The sequence below is a fragment of the Myotis davidii genome, unplaced genomic scaffold, assembly GCF_000327345.1.
Source record: "Myotis davidii unplaced genomic scaffold, ASM32734v1 scaffold37, whole genome shotgun sequence".
In the NCBI taxonomy this organism is placed as follows: Eukaryota; Metazoa; Chordata; class Mammalia; order Chiroptera; family Vespertilionidae; genus Myotis; species Myotis davidii.
In genome coordinates, this window is record NW_006289395.1 from 336,986 (window position 1) to 356,910 (window position 19,925).

A 19,925-nucleotide genomic window follows, 5' to 3' on the forward strand; every position below is an offset into this window, starting at 1 on the left:
AAAGTATGATTTGAAAAGTGGATATTTTGATGATGTCAAAATGTCAAAAAGTACCTATTTTTATTTATTTATTAAATATATTTTTATTGATTTCAGAGAGGAAGGGAGAGGGAGAGAGAGATGGAAACATCAATGATGACAAAGAATCATTAACCAGCTGCCTCTTGCACAACCCCTACTGGGGATCAAGTCCATAATCTGGGTATGTGCCCTTGACCAGAATCGAACCCGGGACCCTTCAGTCCGCAGGCTGATGCTGGGTAGGGCAAGGATATTTTTTCCATTGCTTTTTCAGAGAGAGTGGAAGAGAGAAAGGGGTGGGGAGAGAGAGAAGGGAACATCAATGTGAAAAAGCCATATTGACTAATAGGGGAGAGTGAACCCACAACTCAGGTGCCCTTGACTGGAATCAAACCCAAGATCCTTCAGTGTGCAGGCTGATGCTCTAATCACCAAGCAACACCAGCCACGACTTTTTTTTTTAGAGAGAGGAATGGGGGAGAGGGAGAGAGAGACATGGATGTGAGGGAGAAACAGCAACATTGATTGGCTGCCTTCCACACCCTCCCCCGCACCCCTGACTGGGATTGAGCCCACAACCTGAATTTGTGCCTTGACGGAGAATTGAACATGCCACCTTCTAATGTACAGGAGACGCTCCAACCGACTGAGCCACGCTGGCCAGTGCGAGAGAGATGGTGGCACCTCTGACATCATTGGGGCCGTGGTTGTGCTGGCCATCACCAAGGCCCAGAACCTCAGCTGTGAGAGGGCAGGGCAGGTGGAGGAGTGAGACTGACTTGAGAGCTGGGGGTGGGGGGAAAGGCAAGGGCAAATAGGGACTGGAATAAAAACCTGGGAGAACAAGCGACTGGAAGAGAGCTAGTGTGGGACAGGTACAGACCTTGGGGTCCAGGGGAACCGGGACTTGGTGGAAAGGGACTGCCTGGAAGACCTGGCACCAGCCTGGGGACCAAGAGATGTGGAATCCAGGCTGGGGCGAGAGGACCGGATAAGAGTAATAAATACTGTCCGAGGAGCAGATCCAAGGAGCTGAGGCAGGCAGGCCATGAGTCACGGGGAGATGGCACCCCAGCACAGGAAGAAGGCCATGGGCTGGGGCGTCCGGAGGCCAGCAGAGCAATCAGCGGCGCTGGGGGAAGGGCGTCTGCCTGTTTTCCTTGCGTGAGATTGCCCTTCCCAGTGGCTGTGCCCCCCACCCCGTCCCCGGCCAATTTGGGGTGGTGACGTGACATTGACATCAAACAAGGATCACCCTGAATGTGGCTGCACAGTTTGTGTCATCTCCGCTGTGGAAGGATAGTGGAGCCCCCCTCCCCCACCTTTTTTCTGAAATATTCTAGAAGGGAGAGGATTCCCTAACGTTCGGATGCTTAGGCCCTGACCCCCCGGGGCTTGCGTCCCGCCCCGCGGCTAATCTGCTTTTCCTGGATCGTCACGGTCCGCGATCTCCCTGCCAGGCAGCGGCCAGCCTCCTTCCGGACAGGCCTGAGCCGAGGTCTCCGAGCGGCTCCGGCGGGGGATCCCGCACTCGGGCCGCGAACAGGGCTCCTCCGTGAGCGGCCAGAAGATGCCCACCCGTCCCAGGAGGCCTCTCGGCAAATAGCTACTTCCGGACAAACGCTCGGCCTGGCCGTCTTGATTGCCTCATACATATTCAGCGCGACTACTGCATATTCATGACCAAGGGCGGCCCCAGCACTACCCCCTGCGGGAACCCCCGCCGGCCCCGCCTCTTTCATTACCGAATCACAGAACAGACCATTTTCCAGCCGGTGGGGGGGGGTATTAATGACAAACTTGGGCTGAAGATGAAACACACTCCAAACTAGACTCTAAACAGCCTGTATTCACCCTCGATTCTCCAAAGCTCAAACCTCAGCGCGAGAGCGAGCAGTTTAGGGAGGTGGAGGGATTCAATTTCCCTCCCCCCGCGTCATTTCAAAGGTCGCTCAACCCCGGAGCCGGGAAGGGAGGAGCAACGACTGGAGCGCGCGCCCCCGTGCGGGCCGGCGCAGACCGCCCTGGAGAGCGCAAGGGAGGGCGGGAAAGGAAGGGGCGGGGATGCAGGGACGGATCTATAAAAGGCGTCATTCGCTCAGTTCTCTTCTCAGAAGCGCCGAGAGCGCGGCCGGGACGGTTGGAGAAGAAGGCGGCTCCCGGAAGGGGGAGAGACAAACTGCCGTAACCTCTGCCGTTCGGGAGCCCGGTTAACTATTTATTTGTTACCCTCTTTCTTCTCCCCCCTCTGAACCCTCTTCCTTCCCCCTCCTCCTTTTTTTTCCTTTTTGAGAAACGAAAAACCTCCGGAAACAGGGAGGAAAACTCCTTTCGCTCCTTTTTATTTCCCCGCCTCCTTCCCTCCCCCAACCTTTCCCTCCTCCGGCCTTTTCTTCCCTACTTAGGGAAGATCCTTCCCGGCGGCCGCCCCGACGGGGTCTGAGCTCTTAGGCGGAGGCGGCGCAGGCTTTTTGTAGTGAGGTTTGCGCCTGCGCAGCGCGCCTGCCTCCGCGATGCACGGGGGTGGCCCCCCCTCCGGGGACAGCGCATGCCCGCTGCGCACGATCAAGCGCGTGCAGTTCGGAGTTCTCAGCCCGGATGAACTGGTAAGCGGATCTGCCCTCGACTCTTCCTCCCTCCTCGCTGCGGGCGGGGTGTGGCGCTGCTCGCAGCCCTAGGCGACTGGCCTGTGGGTTCGCAACGCCCAGAGCCCTAGGCAACGTGGGGTCCAGCCTAGAGGCTCCTCAGAGTTCAGTTTTGTTGGGGTGTTAGCCCGGCCGCAGGTGAGGCTGGAGGGTGAGAAGGGTGACTGGCACCGCACTGCAGAGATCCCGACATGAAACGAAATCAGACGAATTTTAGGGGCCCATTGCAAGTTCCATCACCAAGAAACTAATATCGGCAGTTAGCAAACACAATTCCAGATATTTCATCAAAGGTTGAGTGTTTGGCCCTAACTAGTTTGGCTCAGTGGATAGAGCATCGGCCTGCAGACTGAAGGGTCCCAGGTTCGATTCCAGTCAAGGGCATGTACCTTGGTTGTGGGCACATCCCCAGTGGGGGTGCGGGTGTGTGTGCAGGAGGCAGCTGATGGATATTTCTCTGCTCAGATACCATGTCAAGGGAGCTCTTTCCTCACCACCCTATTTAAATGACATCCTTCTGCATTCTATAACCAACCCTTAGTCTTTTTAAAAAAAATATATATATTTTTTTTACTGATTTCAGAGAGGGTGGGAGAAATAGAAACAATGATGAGAGAGAATAATTGATCGGCTGCCTCCTGCACACACTATTGGGGATCCAGCCCATAACCCAGGCACATGCCCTGATCAGGAATCAAACAGTGACCTCTCCTGGGTTTGACGCTCAACCAGTCACATGGCCCTGTAACCTTAGTCTTGATTTATTTTACTTCATAACCTGTCACTACCTGAGAGGATTCGTTTTTCTGTGTGTGGTTTTTTGCTCCCTCAATAGAATGTAAATTTTATAAGAGACTGTTTTCACTCCCTTCTTTCAGCATCTCAAATAGTGCCTGGCACATAAGGCATGTAATTAAAAAGCTTGTCAAATGAGTGAATGAAATCATTGAACAAGTACACAAAGATACATGTAGAAGTATTTTATTGCAACATTGTTTGAAATTATAAATTTCCTAAGTATTAATTTACTAATAGGAATCCTGTTGAATAACTCAGGTTCTATTTTTACAGTAGAACAAGACCTTCCCAATAAATTAAATCCCAAACTGCTGAGGCTCTGCAGCAAACTCACAGGCGCCCCTGAGAGATTTTAAATTTTCTAGAAATACAAGCACACCTGGGAACTACTAGTGCCAGGTAGTTCCTTTTCAACATTAGGTGGCACCAAACCCTTTCAGATGACGTCATGTCTTTGTGAAGCTTGGTTTTTAGCAGTTGCTAAATTCTGGACAAGATCACTGTAGAGCAAGAAATAGGTTGGTCCTGTCCAATCTGATTCTAAGATTTGAGAAGTTGGGCAGTGCCCAGCAGGTATCATAAGTAAATAATTGTAGTTGGGGGAGGGGTGCTTTAATATATTAAAAACGATTTTTCAAATTTAGTGTATTTTTTCAAATTCTGTTAAGTTGGTAGGACATAAATACTTAAGCTGTTTGGATCTAAGTAATTAGTAAGTGGTGTTTTTGTGTGTTTTTTGTTTGTTTGTTTTTGTCTAGGGAGTGTTGTGAAAATTACTGAGACACTAAGGCATTGGACCAATAGGTTTAGGAATCTGGATAAATGAAAGCGTTATTGAACAATATGCAGAATAAGGCCCCATTTATGGAAAAAAAACAACAACAACAACAAACCGGAACATTTTCATTTTTTAAAAAGCATGAAAGGCTGTTCACAAAACTTACAAGGGTCATTGCTTGCTGTTTATATAGTGCTCCTGTTGTTTAATCAATCATCTGAGGATATGCTTTCATTGATTTGAGAAAGGGGCGGGGGAGAGGAAAGGAGGGAGAGAGAAGAGAAAGTCAGCGATAGATGTTTCTCACATTGATGTCTCTCTCCCTCTAAAATAAATTAAAAAGAAAGAAAGAAGCATCAGTTGGTTGCCTCCCATATGCACCCCGACTGGGGGGGGGATTGAACTCATAACCTGGTTATGGATCCTGACCAGGAGTTGAACCTGTGGCCTTTTGGTGCACGGGATGACGCTCCAAACAAGTCACACTGGCCAGTTTTGAGGGAATGAAATTTCCACTTTGGGTAGGAGGAGGATGGGTAAGAATTCTCTTGTGGAACAGATATATTTAAGGGTAGAATATTTTCTCAAGTCTTGAGGTGGGGTATATATTGAGATACAGGGCTCTGAGAATTGGCTGCAAGGTAAAGCTATTGTCTTTGCTGTTAAAAGATGTTTGGCCCTGGCCAGTGTGGCTCAATTGGTTGGAATGTCATCCCATGCACGAAGAGTCAGGTTTGATTTCTGGTCAAGGTGCATGCCCAGGTTTCGGGCTCTTGGTTGGGGGTCATTGCTGGAGGCAACCAATCGATGTGTCTCTCACATCAATATTTTTCTCTCCCTCTCCTTTCCTCTCTCAAAAAAGAAGAAAAAAAGTGTTTTGATGTTGCAGAGTAAGGGGAAGGAAGCAGGGAGGTTTGGTGCTGGGGTTTTTGAAAAGCTTGGGTAGCCCTGACCGGTTTGGCTCAGTGGATAGAGCGTCGGCCTGCGGACGCAAGGGTCCCAGGTTTGATTCCCGTCAAGGGCATGCACCTTGGTTCCAGGCACATCCCCAGTAGGAGGTGTGCAAGAGGCAGCTGATCGATGTTTCTCTCTCATCAATGTTTCTAACTATCCCTCTCTCTTCCCCTTTGTGAAAAATCAATAAAATATATTTTAAAAAAAATAAAAGAAAAGCTTGCGCAAAGTCAGGGGAAATGGGTGCTTGAATACATTTGAAGGCATTGACTCCTATTCATTAAAAGCAACTTTGTTCCATGGAAAGCATATCCTAATTTATTTATACTCCAACTTACTCCAAGAAGGATTTAAGACAGTAATAGCCCACACTATCTTTTAGGTAGTGTAAAGCTATCCTTGTCTTCAAATTACTTACAATCTAATAAGGGATTTCCTACACGTGCAACAAATATTTACTGAGCCTCTACCATGTGCTGGTTACTGTGCTAGGTGCTGAGGATAGAAAGGATAAATGAAACATAATCCTTGCCTTCAAGGATTACAGTCCAATGGGAGAGGCAAATGTGTAAATAAGTAATTAAAAATTACTTAGGACTGAGGACCTTGCTAGGGTGTGGATAAGGCTTCGAAGAATTGGAGAGGTGACATTTGAATTGGGTCTTTTTTTAAAAAAATTGATTTTAGAGTGAGAGAGGAAGGGAGGGGGAGAGAGTGAAACATCGATTTGTTGTTTCACTTATTTATGCATTCATTGGTTGGTTCTTGTATGTGCCCTGACTGGGGATCGAACCCACAGTATGGCATATCGGGATGATGCTCTAACCAACTGGCCAGGGCTGAATTGGGTCTTAAAGAGTGAAAAGAAGTTTCCTGGAAAGGAGGGGCATGTGAAGACAGAATTTTGAGAACTCTTTGGCCGTTGGAGCATAAATGGGGTGGAGAGATACCTATTAAAGCTGTTGCCCCACCAGTGTGGCTCGGTGGTTGCACATTGACCTGTGAACCAGAGGTTGGATTCTATTCCTGGTCAGGGCACATGCCTGGTTACGGGCTCTGTCTCCAGTGGTGGGCATGCGGAAGGCAGCCGATCAATGATTCTCTCTCATCATTGATGTTTCTATCTCTCACCCTCTTCCTCCCTCTCTGAAATCAGTAAAAATATATTAAAAATAAAAAATATATGTGTATATATATATTTTTAAATCTATTGTAAGACTGGATTGAAGCCAAGTTGTGAGGACCTTGTGTACTTGCTAAAGGCAGAGGAAAGAGAATGAGTTTTTACTGACAATCTAGGGCACGCCTCTTGTTCTATGACATCTGGGACCAGCCACTCCTCAGGATTCTAACCTTCATCATGTGGATAGTGAGACCTAGTGTTTGGGTAAAGGGTTGGGGGCTAAAATAGATTGTATATAATCCAGAATGACAATTTGTTAATTTATGGTAGAGGGACAGTCCAGGACAGCCGCTGGCCCAGTCTCAATGCCTGGAAGCAGAATTAGTCCTTAGAAGGTGGTTGGCTCGGTCAGCATGAGCTTGGAGGAGAGGGAGGTGAAAAGTTTTACGTGCGATTTTCCTTAGGCCTTCTGTAGTAACTCTCTTCACAGCCAGATTCAGACCTGCTTCGGCTTTTTTGTGTTTCATTCAAGGCGAGCAACCTCCCTGTGCTTCTCACAGTGCAGCTGATGAGGTTCCAACTTTGTGAATTCAGTCACCCTCCAGACCTGTCTCCCTGAGATTTCATCCGGTCATCTTGAGGAGTATCATGGGTGCTCAGAACCTCTTCAGCCTTCACCTGTAGAACATTTTTCCCCCCAAATATATTTTATTGATTTTCTACAGAGAGGAAGGGAGAGAGATAGAGAGCCAACAACAGCGATCAGCTGCCTCCTGCACATCCCCCACCGGGAATGTGCCCGCAACCCAGGTACATGCCCTTGACCGGAATAGAACCCGGGACCCCCCCAGTCCACAGGCCGACCCTCCATCCACCGAGCCAAACCGGTTTCGGCTGTAGAACATTTTGGTTCCTACCCAGCAGTGGCCAATCGGATCCATTAGGAGGGGATTACTGGTTTGACTGGCAGGGAAAATCTCTCTTTTCCAAGTTCTTTGAGGGTGCTTCCCTGTCTTTGAAGGTCCTAAGTAGTTTAGTTGAGTTTAACAAACGTTTATTGGGAGCCATGGATCCAGGATGGTAGAGAAATGCTGCCTGCCCAAGAGATGCTTAAAATCTATGGGGAAGACAGACCCCAGTAGATAATTTCACTGAATGAGATGTACAGGGATATAGAGGGGTTGCAGAAGCACAGAGGAGTGCCAGTCTGCCTTGGGAGGCTGTGGAAAGGCTGTGAAGGATTAATGCCTGCCCTAGTCGGTTTGGCTCGGTGGTAGAGTGTTGGCCTGCGGACCAAAAGGTCCTGGGTTCGATTCCAGTCAAAGGCATGCACCTTGGTTTCAGGCTCCTCCCTGGTCCCTGGTCAAAGTGAGTGCAGGAGACAACCAATCAATGTGTTTCTCTCACATTGAGGTTTCTCTCTCTCTCTCTCTCTCTCTCTCTCTCTCTTCCATTCTCTCTAAAAGATGGAAAAATATCACCAGGTGAGGATTAACCAAGAGGAAAAAAAGGGGGAAGGGGAAGTAATGCCTGAGCTGAGTCTTTAAATAGCATTTTGTTTTTCGGGGAAGGACATTTCAAGGACGTATAATAGCATGTACAAACACCCAGAGGAGTGCAGGCACAGCCAGGTGATAGGGAAGTCTGTTATAGAAGTGAGAAAAGAAAGGAAGGTGAGAACATCATAAAACCCTTTTGTAAGCTGTCTTGCTGAATTCGGACATCATTCTGAAAATAAGAGGGTATGAAGGTTAGATTTCCATTCTAGAGGGAACACCCCAATTGTGGCATGAATGGACTGGAGAGACGTAGATTGATGACCTGCGGGATGCTCTGATGTGGACCACAAAGGAAAGGCCTGACCTGGGCAGTGGTGGGAGGGATGGCGAAGGGGGCAAACTCAAGAAATATTTAGGTGTTACAGACGAGATACACCCGTACTTGGTGAATGAATGGGTAATTACATCCTGGGCTCATTAAGTCCTTGTGATTACACAATTCATAATTCTGAACCAAGAGTCTCTGGCCTCCACTCATGCTCTTCTACTGTTTTATGCCTGAGGGTAAGTGTTAGGGTCGCCAAAGGAGGAACACGCGAAGCCAAAAGGGATAAAGAATTATGAATTTATTAGGTAATCTGGATGTCCAGATGGGCTGAGCCTCAAAATGGTGCCAGCATCCAGGGACAGGGAGTCAGAGATTTTTAAAGGACTCTGGGCGGGCTTTTTCTGGGTGGGGAATTCTCTGGGCGGGTCCTGAGGGAAAAGAGCGAGTGGAATGTGGTCTTCGCAAATGCTAAGGGAAAGGGACTGTTGTGAAGTGGTCTAAAGGTTCCTTCCCAGGGGAGGGGTGTCCATTCAATTATTCCATCAGACCCGACAATGAGAAGGGCTAAGTATTGGGTTGGATCTTGAGTGCCACCACCTTAGAGGGGACTAAAGGAAAAGGAGAGGTTTTTGTGGAAAAGGCGTCCGATTTTAGACATGTTCAATTTGATTTATCAGTAGGTATCTGCAGGGGGCTTAGTCGTAGTTTCATATGTGACCCCAAAATCCAAAAGGAGGGTGATCTGGAGGGAATTGGGGCCTCATCAGTATATAGTGAAAGTCATGGGGTAGCCTAGAGTGCTGTGAGGAGTGGGGGTGAACGAAACCTCGGGGAGCAGCAGTGTTTAAGGAGAAGACCAAGGCAGAGGAGCCTGGGGAGAGAGGAAGAAGCAGCAGCCAGAGGTAGGGAGAGAGATGGTCAAGCAGTGGTCCCACCAGCCAAGACAGAGAAGGGTCTCAACGGGAGCGTGGTAGGGACGGTGGTAGTGGAAGGAGGGGATATTTAGGACGATGGCTGTATAGTAAGCACTCATATATATCATCATCTTGCCCTTTGCTGATTTGAATTCACCCGTTTTCCCCCCCAGCATGATGCAGTAGAAAGAATGCACAGGCAAATTCTGGCTCTAATGCCTTCTAGTTGCGTGACCTTGGGCCTCAGTTTTGTAGTCTGTAAAATTAAATGGCACCTATTTTATAAATTATGAAAATAAGAATGAATCAGCTAGCACTGCACTTGTCACCAAGATGGGTCCTAGAGGTTGAATCGTCACTTACGCTGCAGTATGGCAGGGTGGGTGAGCGTGTGTTTGGGAGCAGAAAGGTTTGGGTGTGACTTCTTGAGCTGGCTCCTCAAGCAGCTCACCTTACCAGCCTCTGCTTTCTCGTGTCTGAGTTCTTCCCTTTGGAAGCTTAGTGGACCAGAAACCTTACCTACTTTAAAGGTCTTCAGTGGTTGGTGTGTGAAAACGAAAGGTTTCCTCAACCGTCCTGTCGCCCAGGGCAGAAATCCCTCCTTCAGTGCGTATCTACTTCTGAGCCCTTCATCTCAACCTTTCTGTCACTGAACTGGTGCCCATGGTGCCAGGCTCCACCTTCTCAGAATTCTAGGCCTCGCCTCTGCCTTCATCTCGCGAGGGCCTGGGTTTACGTCTGCTCCAAGTAATTTCCACCAACCCTTCCCTCTAGCTCCTGGCTCTCCTGTCTTATTATAAAATCTCTATCTGAACACGGAAGGGTTCACGCTGGCCAGGCCCTTGAGGGGAGGTTGTGAGGACGGGCGGCCTGACTTCGTCGAGCTGTCAGCATGTCTTGAAGCGGGCACCTGACCATTCCAGCGGGGACGGGCTCCTGCCAGGGGCTCAGTCTCTGCGCTTGATTTCAGCTTTGGGGAAGAAACAGCATTGGTGGGTTTTTTGTTGTTGTTGTTTTTCTTAAAACAACTTTTTTTTTTTTTTTTGCTGTTCAATCCTATATATGTCAGTGGCTTAGAATTCAACCTGGAGGGATGTCTGGTCTACATGGAGCTTGAGATGAACTGAATGCTGGTCTGACCACTTCTCCCTGACTCAGACAGTGACTCGGACAGGGTCGTGACTTGTGATGCTCAGTTTTGGTTACTCCCAGAGGTGTTCACATACTGACCCCCCTTCCCCTCACTCCAGGGTAAACTTGCTTAGTCTTCTGTCAATAGCTGTGGGCCTTGGAGGCTTTAGGTATGTAAAGTCTGGAAACTAAGAATCCTATTTAGTTCTTGGCCTTCTTCTTCCTTCAGAAGCGAATGTCTGTGACAGAGGGTGGTATCAAGTACCCTGAGACAACTGAGGGAGGCCGCCCCAAGCTCGGAGGGCTTATGGATCCGAGGCAAGGGGTGATTGAGCGAACTGGCCGCTGCCAAACATGTGCAGGTGAGTGTTGGGGGGGTTGGTGTGGAGTCATGAAGGGAAGGGGGAGCTTAAGTACTTAAAGAAACCCAGGCCTGTGCGGGGACCCCTGGAGACCTCGTCTCTGAGGTGAGAGCTGGGAGGAAAACATCGGGTGTGTGTTCCCACAGGAAACATGACAGAGTGCCCTGGCCACTTCGGCCACATCGAGCTGGCCAAGCCCGTGTTTCACGTGGGCTTCCTGGTGAAGACAATGAAAGTTTTGCGCTGTGTCTGCTTCTTCTGCTCCAAGCTGCTGGTGGACTCTGTGAGTGGGGGTGGGCCCGGCCCCGGGGAGGGGTTACACGGTGCGGGGGCAGAGGGGCAGGCCCGCCTGACGCTGCTCTGCTCTGTCCCCAGAACAACCCCAAGATCAAGGACATTCTGGCTAAGTCTAAGGGGCAGCCCAAGAAGCGGCTCACACACGTCTATGACCTCTGCAAGGGCAAAAACATCTGCGAGGGTGGGGAGGAGATGGACAACAAGTTTGGTGTGGAGCAACCTGAAGGTGATGAGGATTTGACCAAAGAAAAGGTAGCTGGGGCTGGGAGGCACTGTGGGGACGGAGGGGGTCCCAGAGGCCCGATCCCTGGGTTCTAAAGGCCCCTCGTTTTCCTGAGAAGGGCCATGGTGGCTGTGGGCGGTACCAGCCCAGGATCCGGCGCTCGGGCCTGGAGCTGTATGCGGAGTGGAAGCACGTCAATGAGGACTCTCAGGAGAAGAAGATCCTGCTGAGTCCCGAGCGCGTGCATGAGATCTTCAAACGCATCTCGGACGAGGAGTGCTTCGTGCTGGGCATGGAGCCACGCTACGCCCGGCCCGAGTGGATGATTGTCACGGTGCTGCCGGTGCCCCCGCTCTCTGTGCGGCCTGCTGTCGTGATGCAGGGTTCTGCCCGCAACCAGGTCAGTGGCTTCTGGACTCTTCCTCTCAGCTGACGGGCAGGTGTCGGGGAAGGGGGGGCGGGGTACGTACAGGAGCCAGTGGGAGAGAACAGTGTGCATGGATGACGGACAGATCACCTGAGTCTGAGAATACCTGCCCCTTGCTAGCTGTATGACCTTGAACAAGGTTCCTAAGGTGGTTAAAGTTCATGAAGGTGCTTCTCTGACTGAAAGGAGAGAGCAGACCTGCCTCAGGGTGGGGTGAGGACGCCAGGGGCGCCGTGTGCAGCACACCGTGCTGAGTGCTCAGTGGGAGCCGGATTGTGACCGCGCTGACTTCCTACTTCAGGATGACCTGACTCACAAACTGGCCGACATCGTGAAGATCAACAACCAGCTTCGGCGCAATGAGCAGAACGGCGCAGCCGCCCACGTCATTGCAGAGGACGTGAAGCTCCTCCAGTTCCACGTGGCCACCATGGTGGACAATGAGCTGCCTGGCTTGCCTCGTGTGAGTCGGCACACTCCCTACTCGGGGCACGAGCGGAACGGGTAGGGGGCCAGCACGAGGCCTCCGAGCTCTGGAGGAGGGCCAGTGCTGACTGCTGGGGTGCCCCTCACCCTGTGTTTGCTCACAGGCCATGCAAAAGTCTGGGCGTCCCCTCAAGTCCTTGAAGCAGCGGTTAAAGGGCAAGGAAGGCCGGGTGCGAGGGAACCTGATGGGCAAGCGAGTGGACTTCTCAGCCCGCACGGTCATCACCCCCGACCCCAACCTCTCCATTGACCAGGTTGGCGTGCCTCGCTCCATTGCCGCCAACATGACCTTTGCAGAGATTGTCACCCCCTTCAACATTGACAGGTGTGCACAGTTCAGAAGTCCTGCCTGGCGTTGCAGGGGAGACCTGAGGGTGATGGGCTCGGAGTGAACCGAAGGGAGCATTGACGTTTACAGCTGGGCTTCCATTGGGCTTGGCTTTGAGGAACGCCAGTGAGAGCTTTCGGGGAAGTTTTTTGTTTATTTCACGTGTTTCCTTCCTAGACTTCAGGAACTAGTGCGCAGGGGGAACAGCCAGTACCCAGGGGCCAAGTACATCATCCGAGACAATGGGGATCGCATTGACCTGCGTTTCCACCCCAAGCCCAGTGACCTCCACCTACAGACTGGCTATAAGGTACGGAACAGACCTGGGCAGGAAGCTATGTAGAATGGGGGCTGGCTGTGGCTGTCCTGTTCCTTAGGATCCAGACTCACTGACTCTCTTTTCAAACACTGCTGCTCTAGGCTAGATTGTGGTGGTTAGCCTCTGACAGTCTGGGGGGGAGTCATGTAATCCCAAGGGCAGCATGCGGGGCACATACGGCAGGGAAGAGGGAGGAACAGAGCAGAGGCTTCTTGTTTAGAATCTCTTAGTTTTCTCCCCAGACTGAGTTCCCTGGGGTTGGTGGGTACTATTCTCGGTCATCTCTGATAACCTGGTATCTAACCCACGGCCCGGCCCAAAGAGGGTGGTTGACAAGTGTTTCAAGTGAAATAATACCAAGTACCATCCCTTTCCATCTACAAAGCATCTTAGGTCCCCCGTCATTCATCCCTAGCATCCCCCCTTCACCGAGACTTTCCACACTTCACCTCCCCAGGTGGAACGGCACATGTGCGATGGGGACATTGTTATCTTCAACCGGCAGCCAACTCTGCATAAAATGTCCATGATGGGACATCGGGTCCGCATCCTTCCCTGGTCGACTTTTCGCTTGAACCTCAGGTCAGTCCGCTGGCAGAGGGCGTCGGACTGGGGCTGGGCTGCTCCCTGTGCTTTCTCTGCCGGCGTCAGGCATCCTCCCAACTCGGACTCCTCTCTCTCACTGCAGTGTGACAACCCCGTACAATGCTGACTTCGATGGCGATGAGATGAACTTGCACCTTCCACAGTCTCTCGAGACTCGGGCAGAGATCCAGGAGCTGGCCATGGTGCCACGCATGATCGTCACGCCCCAGAGCAATCGCCCGGTCATGGGTATCGTGCAGGACACGCTCACGGCCGTGCGCAAGTTCACGAAGAGAGACGTCTTCCTGGAGCGGGTATGTGTCCTGGAGAGGGGGCCCGGCTTGGGCAGGCGCAGGCCCACGCTGTGCGGCTGGCGTTGGGGAGGAAGAGCTGTGACCTTGGCCCTAACTTGCTCTGTCCTGACCTGTGAGATTAACTTGCTTGTGAGGTGGAAGGAGTGTAAGTTAGGAAAGATCAGAGGCCAAAAGGGTGTACGACTTGAGCTCCCCATTTAATTCCGTAAAATGTAATTTCGGGTATTGCCTGGGAAGTAAAGGTGAAGGGGAAAATCAGTGACCTTGTTTATCTATTTCTGTTTATCTGGTTTTTTTTACTTTCACTTATTTCGGAATTATTACAAATAATTTATACTTACTGGTGGGGTTTTTTTAAGTCTCATTATGACAAATTTTATCTATTTGCCTCCAAAATCTGGCTTTCCTCCTGGGGCAGGGCAGCCTCCCCGGGCATTTCCAGGGGTTGAGGCCTGCAGTTCTCAGTGCCATCTTCCTTGCTCTGAATCACAGGGCGAAGTGATGAACCTCCTCATGTTCCTGTCCACGTGGGACGGGAAGGTCCCACAGCCGGCCATCCTGAAGCCCCGGCCCCTGTGGACAGGCAAGCAGATCTTCTCCCTCATCATACCCGGCCACATCAACTGTATCCGCACCCACAGCACACACCCCGACGACGAGGACAGCGGCCCTTACAAGCATATCTCTCCCGGGGACACTAAGGTAGGGCCTGGCTTCTGGGGGTGTGGGGACAGGACCTGGACATGGGAACCCCAGCAGGGGCCTTGAGTGGGTGCTCTGTCTGCAGGTGGTGGTGGAGAACGGGGAGCTGATCATGGGCATCTTGTGTAAGAAGTCTCTGGGCACATCAGCTGGCTCCCTGGTCCACATCTCTTACCTCGAGATGGGCCATGACATCACTCGCCTCTTCTATTCCAACATTCAGACTGTCATTAACAACTGGCTCCTCATTGAGGGTAAGCACGGCCTCTGCCGAGCCCTCTGCGAATCCTCTGCCCTCCCTCTCTCAGTCCTTAGATTGGGTGTCCCTCCTCCTCCTCTCTCGGCTGTGATTCTGTCCCATGGTTCTGGGGAGACCAAAGAAGGCGTTGCTGACGCTTCTCCTTGTCTCTAGGTCATACCATCGGCATTGGGGACTCTATTGCTGATTCCAAGACTTACCAGGACATTCAGAACACGATCAAGAAGGCCAAGCAGGATGTCATAGAGGTGAGAGCGAAGGCTGGGCAAGGACTGAACAAGAGCCTTTCATGGATTTTGAACTTAATTAACTAAGAGGGTGTGCTGGTTAGAGAGAAGGGGAGTAAGACAGGGATTGGTGCTTCACTGAGAACTCTGCCTCCATCTTTGCACCCAGGTGATCGAGAAGGCGCATAACAACGAGCTGGAGCCCACCCCAGGGAACACCCTGCGGCAGACCTTTGAGAACCAGGTGAACCGCATTCTCAACGACGCCCGAGACAAGACTGGCTCCTCCGCCCAGAAGTCCCTGTCTGAATACAACAACTTTAAGTCTATGGTTGTGTCTGGAGCTAAAGGTTCCAAGATCAACATCTCCCAGGTGGGAGCCTTGTCTTTCCAGATTGGGGCCAACACTGAGGGTTGAGAGGGGAGGGGGAGTATGTGTTGCTGGGGGAGCAGTTGGGAAAAAACGGGGAACTCACTCTTAAGGCAGAGGGAGTCAGACGCACCCCACCTTGTGTTTCCCAGGTCATTGCTGTCGTCGGGCAGCAGAACGTGGAGGGCAAGCGGATCCCGTTTGGGTTCAAGCACCGGACTCTGCCCCACTTCATCAAGGACGACTACGGGCCCGAGAGCCGCGGCTTCGTGGAGAACTCCTACCTGGCCGGCCTCACGCCCACCGAGTTCTTCTTCCATGCCATGGGTGGGCGTGAAGGGCTCATCGACACAGCCGTCAAGACTGCTGAGACTGGTGAGGCCTTCAGAGCCAGGGTTTCCCGTGGCTGGTCCCAGGGTGCACCACAGGCAGAAAAGTGCCTGGGGTGGGGAGTGGGGTTCTCGGGCTAAAGTCGTCTATTCCCAGAGATGGAATTTGGCCTTTGTGGAAAAAATAGAGACTACAGCTCAAGAGCTAGGCAGATGCCCTCATTTGCTTGCTCTATAGCATTTCAGGATGAGGGGTGGGGCCTCGGGGCTCCCTGCCTCTGACCTGTCACATGGGGGCTGGTTCCTCCGGGACTCTGCTGGGCCCTGGTTCCATCTGGTAGCGGACTGAGCTTTTAGTACGAGATCTCAGGGATGATGGGCTACTAGCCAGCTCTTCAGGTCGGTTAAGGCTTCAGAATAACCAGCAAGGCTCATCCTGAGATAGGGAGGACTCTTATGGCTTTGTCAGCCTCTTCTTGCCTTGGGTCTCATGGTTGATTACCTCCCTCCAGGATACATCCAGCGGCGGCTGATCAAGTCCATGGAGTCGGTGATGGTGAAGTATGACGCCACTGTGCGCAACTCCATCAACCAGGTGGTGCAGCTGCGCTACGGCGAGGACGGCCTGGCAGGCGAGAGCGTGGAGTTCCAGAACCTGGCTACCCTTAAGCCGTCCAACAAGGCTTTTGAGAAGAAGTGAGGAGTGGCAGGCGGGCGGCTCTCCCTCTAGCAGCGCAGGCCAGAGCTGTGGGATTCCCCTTCCCACCCAGATCACTGGGATGTGTCTTGCTGTGGACCTCACGGCCCTCTGACAGAAGCTGTGCGATGGCGGAGGGAGGGTGGAGTGGAGACCCGTCACTGCTTTATCCTGGTGACGGCACAAAGCAAGCTTAGAGGGCATGGCGCAGGCTCGGGGCCCGTTGGCAGTCCTTGGGCCTAGATCTTACGTTTCCCTGCCCAGGACTCTTGTCCCAAAGCTCTGTTCCTGAAGAACGTGCACCTTTGGGAGCCTCGCAGGGCACCTTTGCAGAGATCAGGCCCCAGAGCCCACCTGGTCCGAGACACCATCCCTGTCACCCGCAGGTTCCGCTTCGATTATACCAATGAGAGGGCCCTGCGGCGAACTCTGCAGGAGGATCTGGTGAAGGACGTGCTGAGCAACGCGCACATTCAGAACGAGCTGGAGCGAGAATTCGAAAGGATGCGTGAGGATCGGGAGGTGCTCAGGGTCATCTTCCCAACGGGGGACAGCAAGGTGCGTGTGGGCAGGAAGGGCTGGGCTGGAGAAGGGTCCCCTGTGTGGCTGTCCCCAACCTGTGGTCCTTCCTCCCCTCGCTGCTGCCTCAGGTTGTCCTCCCCTGTAACCTGCTGCGCATGATCTGGAACGCTCAGAAAATCTTCCACATCAACCCTCGCCTTCCCTCGGACCTGCACCCCATCAAGGTGGTGGAGGGTGAGTACCTGCTCTGAGGCCTCCAGGCAGGAATAGCCGTCAAGAGTTTGCTGGACATGGTCTGCAAGCTCTTCATCTCTCATTTGGTCCCCAGGAGTCAAAGACTTGAGCAAGAAGCTGGTAATTGTGAATGGGGATGACCCACTGAGCCGGCAGGCCCAGGAAAACGCCACCCTGCTCTTCAACATTCACCTTCGCTCCACGCTGTGCTCCCGCCGCATGGCTGAGGAATTCCGGCTCAGCGGAGAGGCCTTCGACTGGCTGCTCGGAGAGATTGAGTCCAAGTTCAACCAAGCCATTGTGAGTATTATCTCACCTCAGCCTTGTTTTTCTCCTTTGACCTCTCTGGGCTCTTGAGAACAGCCCTTCTGCCCACAGACACCTAACAATAACTCCCATTCATTGTGAGTCTGCTGTGCGCCAAGTCCTCTGTTTGAGGCTTTCTACCTTTATTCCTGAGGGTCCTAGGACGACCCTAGTAGGAGCGGGCTGTTAGTCCCATGTTGCAGAGATAAAAACAGCCTTGGAGAGTGTGTGACTATACGATGGTCATACAGGAAATAAGTGGGATATGAAGTGGTACTATTGTTATTTATTAAAATGTTTCCAGAGTGCAGAATTCTAAGTTAGATGGAGGTAGGGAATTGCAGTAAGCAGAAAAGAGATTGATAGGTACTGGAATATACCATCACTCTCTTTAAGGACTTTACAGGTTAATTGAAGGAGAGAAGCATTATGATTATAGGCATGCTTTAGAATTCATTTGATCTAAATCTAGTTTTATAAACTAAATAATTAAAATTCACTAGGAAATACTACAAAACATGGCTGAAAGAAATTAAAGAAGACTTTTTTAAATGTTCTTCCATTAGTGAATGGATAAAACAAATTGGTATGGCCATACAAGGGAATATTACTTCATGATAAAAAGTGATAGGCTATCAAGCCATAAAAAGGCAGTAATGAACCTTAAATCCATAACAACTAAGTGAAAGAACCCCATCTAAAAAGACTATATACTGTATGACTGCAATTAAAAGGTTATATTTTATCAAAGATGATTATATCTCAATTAAAATAATACATTGGGGAGCACCTTATTTAGAAGACCATTGCCAAATGAATATTTACCCTGTAAGTTTAGCACACTTTAGAGATTTGGGATTTAGATGGTATGGCACCTTTTCAAATCTCTGCCTTTTCCAAATGCCTCTGTCCCATGTCCTTTAAGAAGAGAAGGTAGTTTCAGCCCTGACTGCACCTCGCTTTCATTCACCAGAAGGGAGGGCTTTTCTGACGCTCGCTCTGCTTACTCCAGGCCCATCCTGGGGAGATGGTGGGAGCTCTGGCTGCACAGTCCCTTGGAGAACCTGCAACCCAGATGACCTTGAACACCTTTCACTACGCTGGTGTGTCAGCCAAGAATGTGACGCTGGGTGTGCCCCGACTTAAGGAGCTCATCAACATTTCCAAGAAGCCAAAGACCCCCTCACTCACTGTCTTCCTGCTGGGCCAGTCTGCGCGAGATGCCGAGAGAGCCAAGGTAGGACATGAGGGGATGGGCTTCCTGACAAGGGAAAGGGAGGGGAACTCTTTCTCTTGAATAGGAAGTTTGGGATTCTCTACGGGAGGGTTTGTAGAGGCCTTTGGAGCTACCCAAACACGGTGTCATGAACCCTTCCTTCTTCCCAGGACATTCTGTGCCGCCTGGAACATACAACGTTGAGGAAGGTGACTGCCAACACAGCCATCTACTATGACCCCAATCCTCAGAGCACGGTGGTGGCAGAGGATCAGGAATGGGTGAATGTCTACTATGAGATGCCTGACTTTGATGTGGCCCGAATCTCCCCCTGGCTTCTGCGGGTGGAGCTGGACCGGAAGCACATGACTGACCGGAAGCTGACCATGGAGCAGATTGCTGAAAAGATCAATGCTGGTAAGGCTGGGAGGGCCAGCCTAGCTCAGTTGAGCCTGGGATCCCCTTCTGTCGTGTCACTGCACTCTGGTCTCCAAGGCATCTCTCCTGCAGGTCCCTCTCCATCCCCTTTTCCTTCTCAGTGTTTCCCCTCTTTCCAAAGGGTTCTGTAAGGGGGTGGGGGTGGGGAGCCAAAAGAGCGCGCTGTAAGGAGAGAGCTGCAGGTGAACAGTGACGGAAGCAAGTCCAATAGGTGTGATCTCTCGTGATGCCTCCCCCAGGGTTTGGCGATGACTTGAATTGCATCTTTAACGACGATAACGCGGAGAAGCTGGTCCTCCGTATCCGCATTATGAACAGTGATGAAAACAAGATGCAGGAGGTAAGGGAGCCAGGAGGAACTTGTTATGTCAGATCTAAGAAGCCATTAGATCTTGTTCATGACCAAGTTACAGTGAGAGCAGCATTGAAGTGCCAGTCACACCACCTAACGTAGGAATGGGTAATCGTGGTTAGCAATGATTTTCAAAACTTCTAGCATCAAACGTCTTTGAAATCTGTAGTAGTCACATAGCTAAAGCAGGTAGCGTTGGAGCGGGGTAGCCCTGTCATTGGCTCTCTCCTCCCTGAAGCTCCGGCATGCGGGCAGGGGGTAGAGTGGGGGCAGGTTGGACAGTAGGCGTTGCTGTGCCCTAGGAAGAGTGGTGTGAGAGCAGGTGCAACAAGACCCAAGAAAGTGTTTGACTAACGGCTTCACTCTTGGGCGTAGCGCCTTGTGCAGCAGGTGTGGGTACCTGCCTGGTGCTTTAATAATGAAAAATCAGAACCTGCTGTGGAACTGTTGGAGAACAGATAACCTCACTGCAACGGAAGGGGGAGAGTCTGGGCCTGACTTGACGGTTAGGTCCCTGAGGAGGCTAGAGTTTGTGGGGAGCCTGGAAGAGACCGGATTCCAGGAGCTCACCTCACTCTCGTTGCAGGAGGAAGAGGTGGTGGACAAGATGGATGACGATGTTTTTCTGCGTTGCATTGAGTCCAACATGCTGACAGATATGACCCTGCAGGGTATCGAGCAGATCAGCAAGGTCTGCCATTCCCTCCCCAGCAACCTTCCACCTCCACCCCTCTCCCTCCC

At 51.3% G+C, this 19,925-nt stretch overlaps 2 protein-coding genes across 2 annotated transcripts in view; both read left to right on the plus strand.

Moving 5' to 3' along the window:
• Positions 1-817, plus strand: part of SLC35G6 (solute carrier family 35 member G6) — a 5,207-nt gene extending 4,390 nt beyond the window's left edge. The window contains 1 exon segment of the mRNA XM_015562562.1: positions 705-817. Coding sequence (XP_015418048.1) covers positions 705-793 — 89 coding nt within the window. The 3' untranslated portion in view covers positions 794-817.
• Positions 818-2,122: 1,305 nt separating this feature from the next.
• Positions 2,123-19,925, plus strand: part of POLR2A (polymerase (RNA) II (DNA directed) polypeptide A, 220kDa) — a 21,177-nt gene continuing 3,374 nt past the window's right edge. The window contains exons 1-23 of the mRNA XM_006761638.2: positions 2,123-2,627; positions 10,421-10,553; positions 10,700-10,836; positions 10,929-11,102; positions 11,192-11,473; positions 11,802-11,963; positions 12,091-12,311; positions 12,492-12,624; positions 13,091-13,215; positions 13,322-13,532; positions 14,025-14,234; positions 14,320-14,488; positions 14,647-14,741; positions 14,890-15,093; positions 15,243-15,465; positions 15,932-16,115; positions 16,503-16,674; positions 16,767-16,872; positions 16,967-17,172; positions 18,191-18,415; positions 18,565-18,811; positions 19,072-19,172; positions 19,771-19,875. Of these exons, the coding sequence (XP_006761701.1) occupies positions 2,535-2,627; positions 10,421-10,553; positions 10,700-10,836; positions 10,929-11,102; positions 11,192-11,473; positions 11,802-11,963; positions 12,091-12,311; positions 12,492-12,624; positions 13,091-13,215; positions 13,322-13,532; positions 14,025-14,234; positions 14,320-14,488; positions 14,647-14,741; positions 14,890-15,093; positions 15,243-15,465; positions 15,932-16,115; positions 16,503-16,674; positions 16,767-16,872; positions 16,967-17,172; positions 18,191-18,415; positions 18,565-18,811; positions 19,072-19,172; positions 19,771-19,875 (3,918 nt within the window). The 5' untranslated portion in view covers positions 2,123-2,534. The remainder of the gene's footprint in view (positions 2,628-10,420; positions 10,554-10,699; positions 10,837-10,928; positions 11,103-11,191; positions 11,474-11,801; positions 11,964-12,090; positions 12,312-12,491; positions 12,625-13,090; positions 13,216-13,321; positions 13,533-14,024; positions 14,235-14,319; positions 14,489-14,646; positions 14,742-14,889; positions 15,094-15,242; positions 15,466-15,931; positions 16,116-16,502; positions 16,675-16,766; positions 16,873-16,966; positions 17,173-18,190; positions 18,416-18,564; positions 18,812-19,071; positions 19,173-19,770; positions 19,876-19,925) is intronic.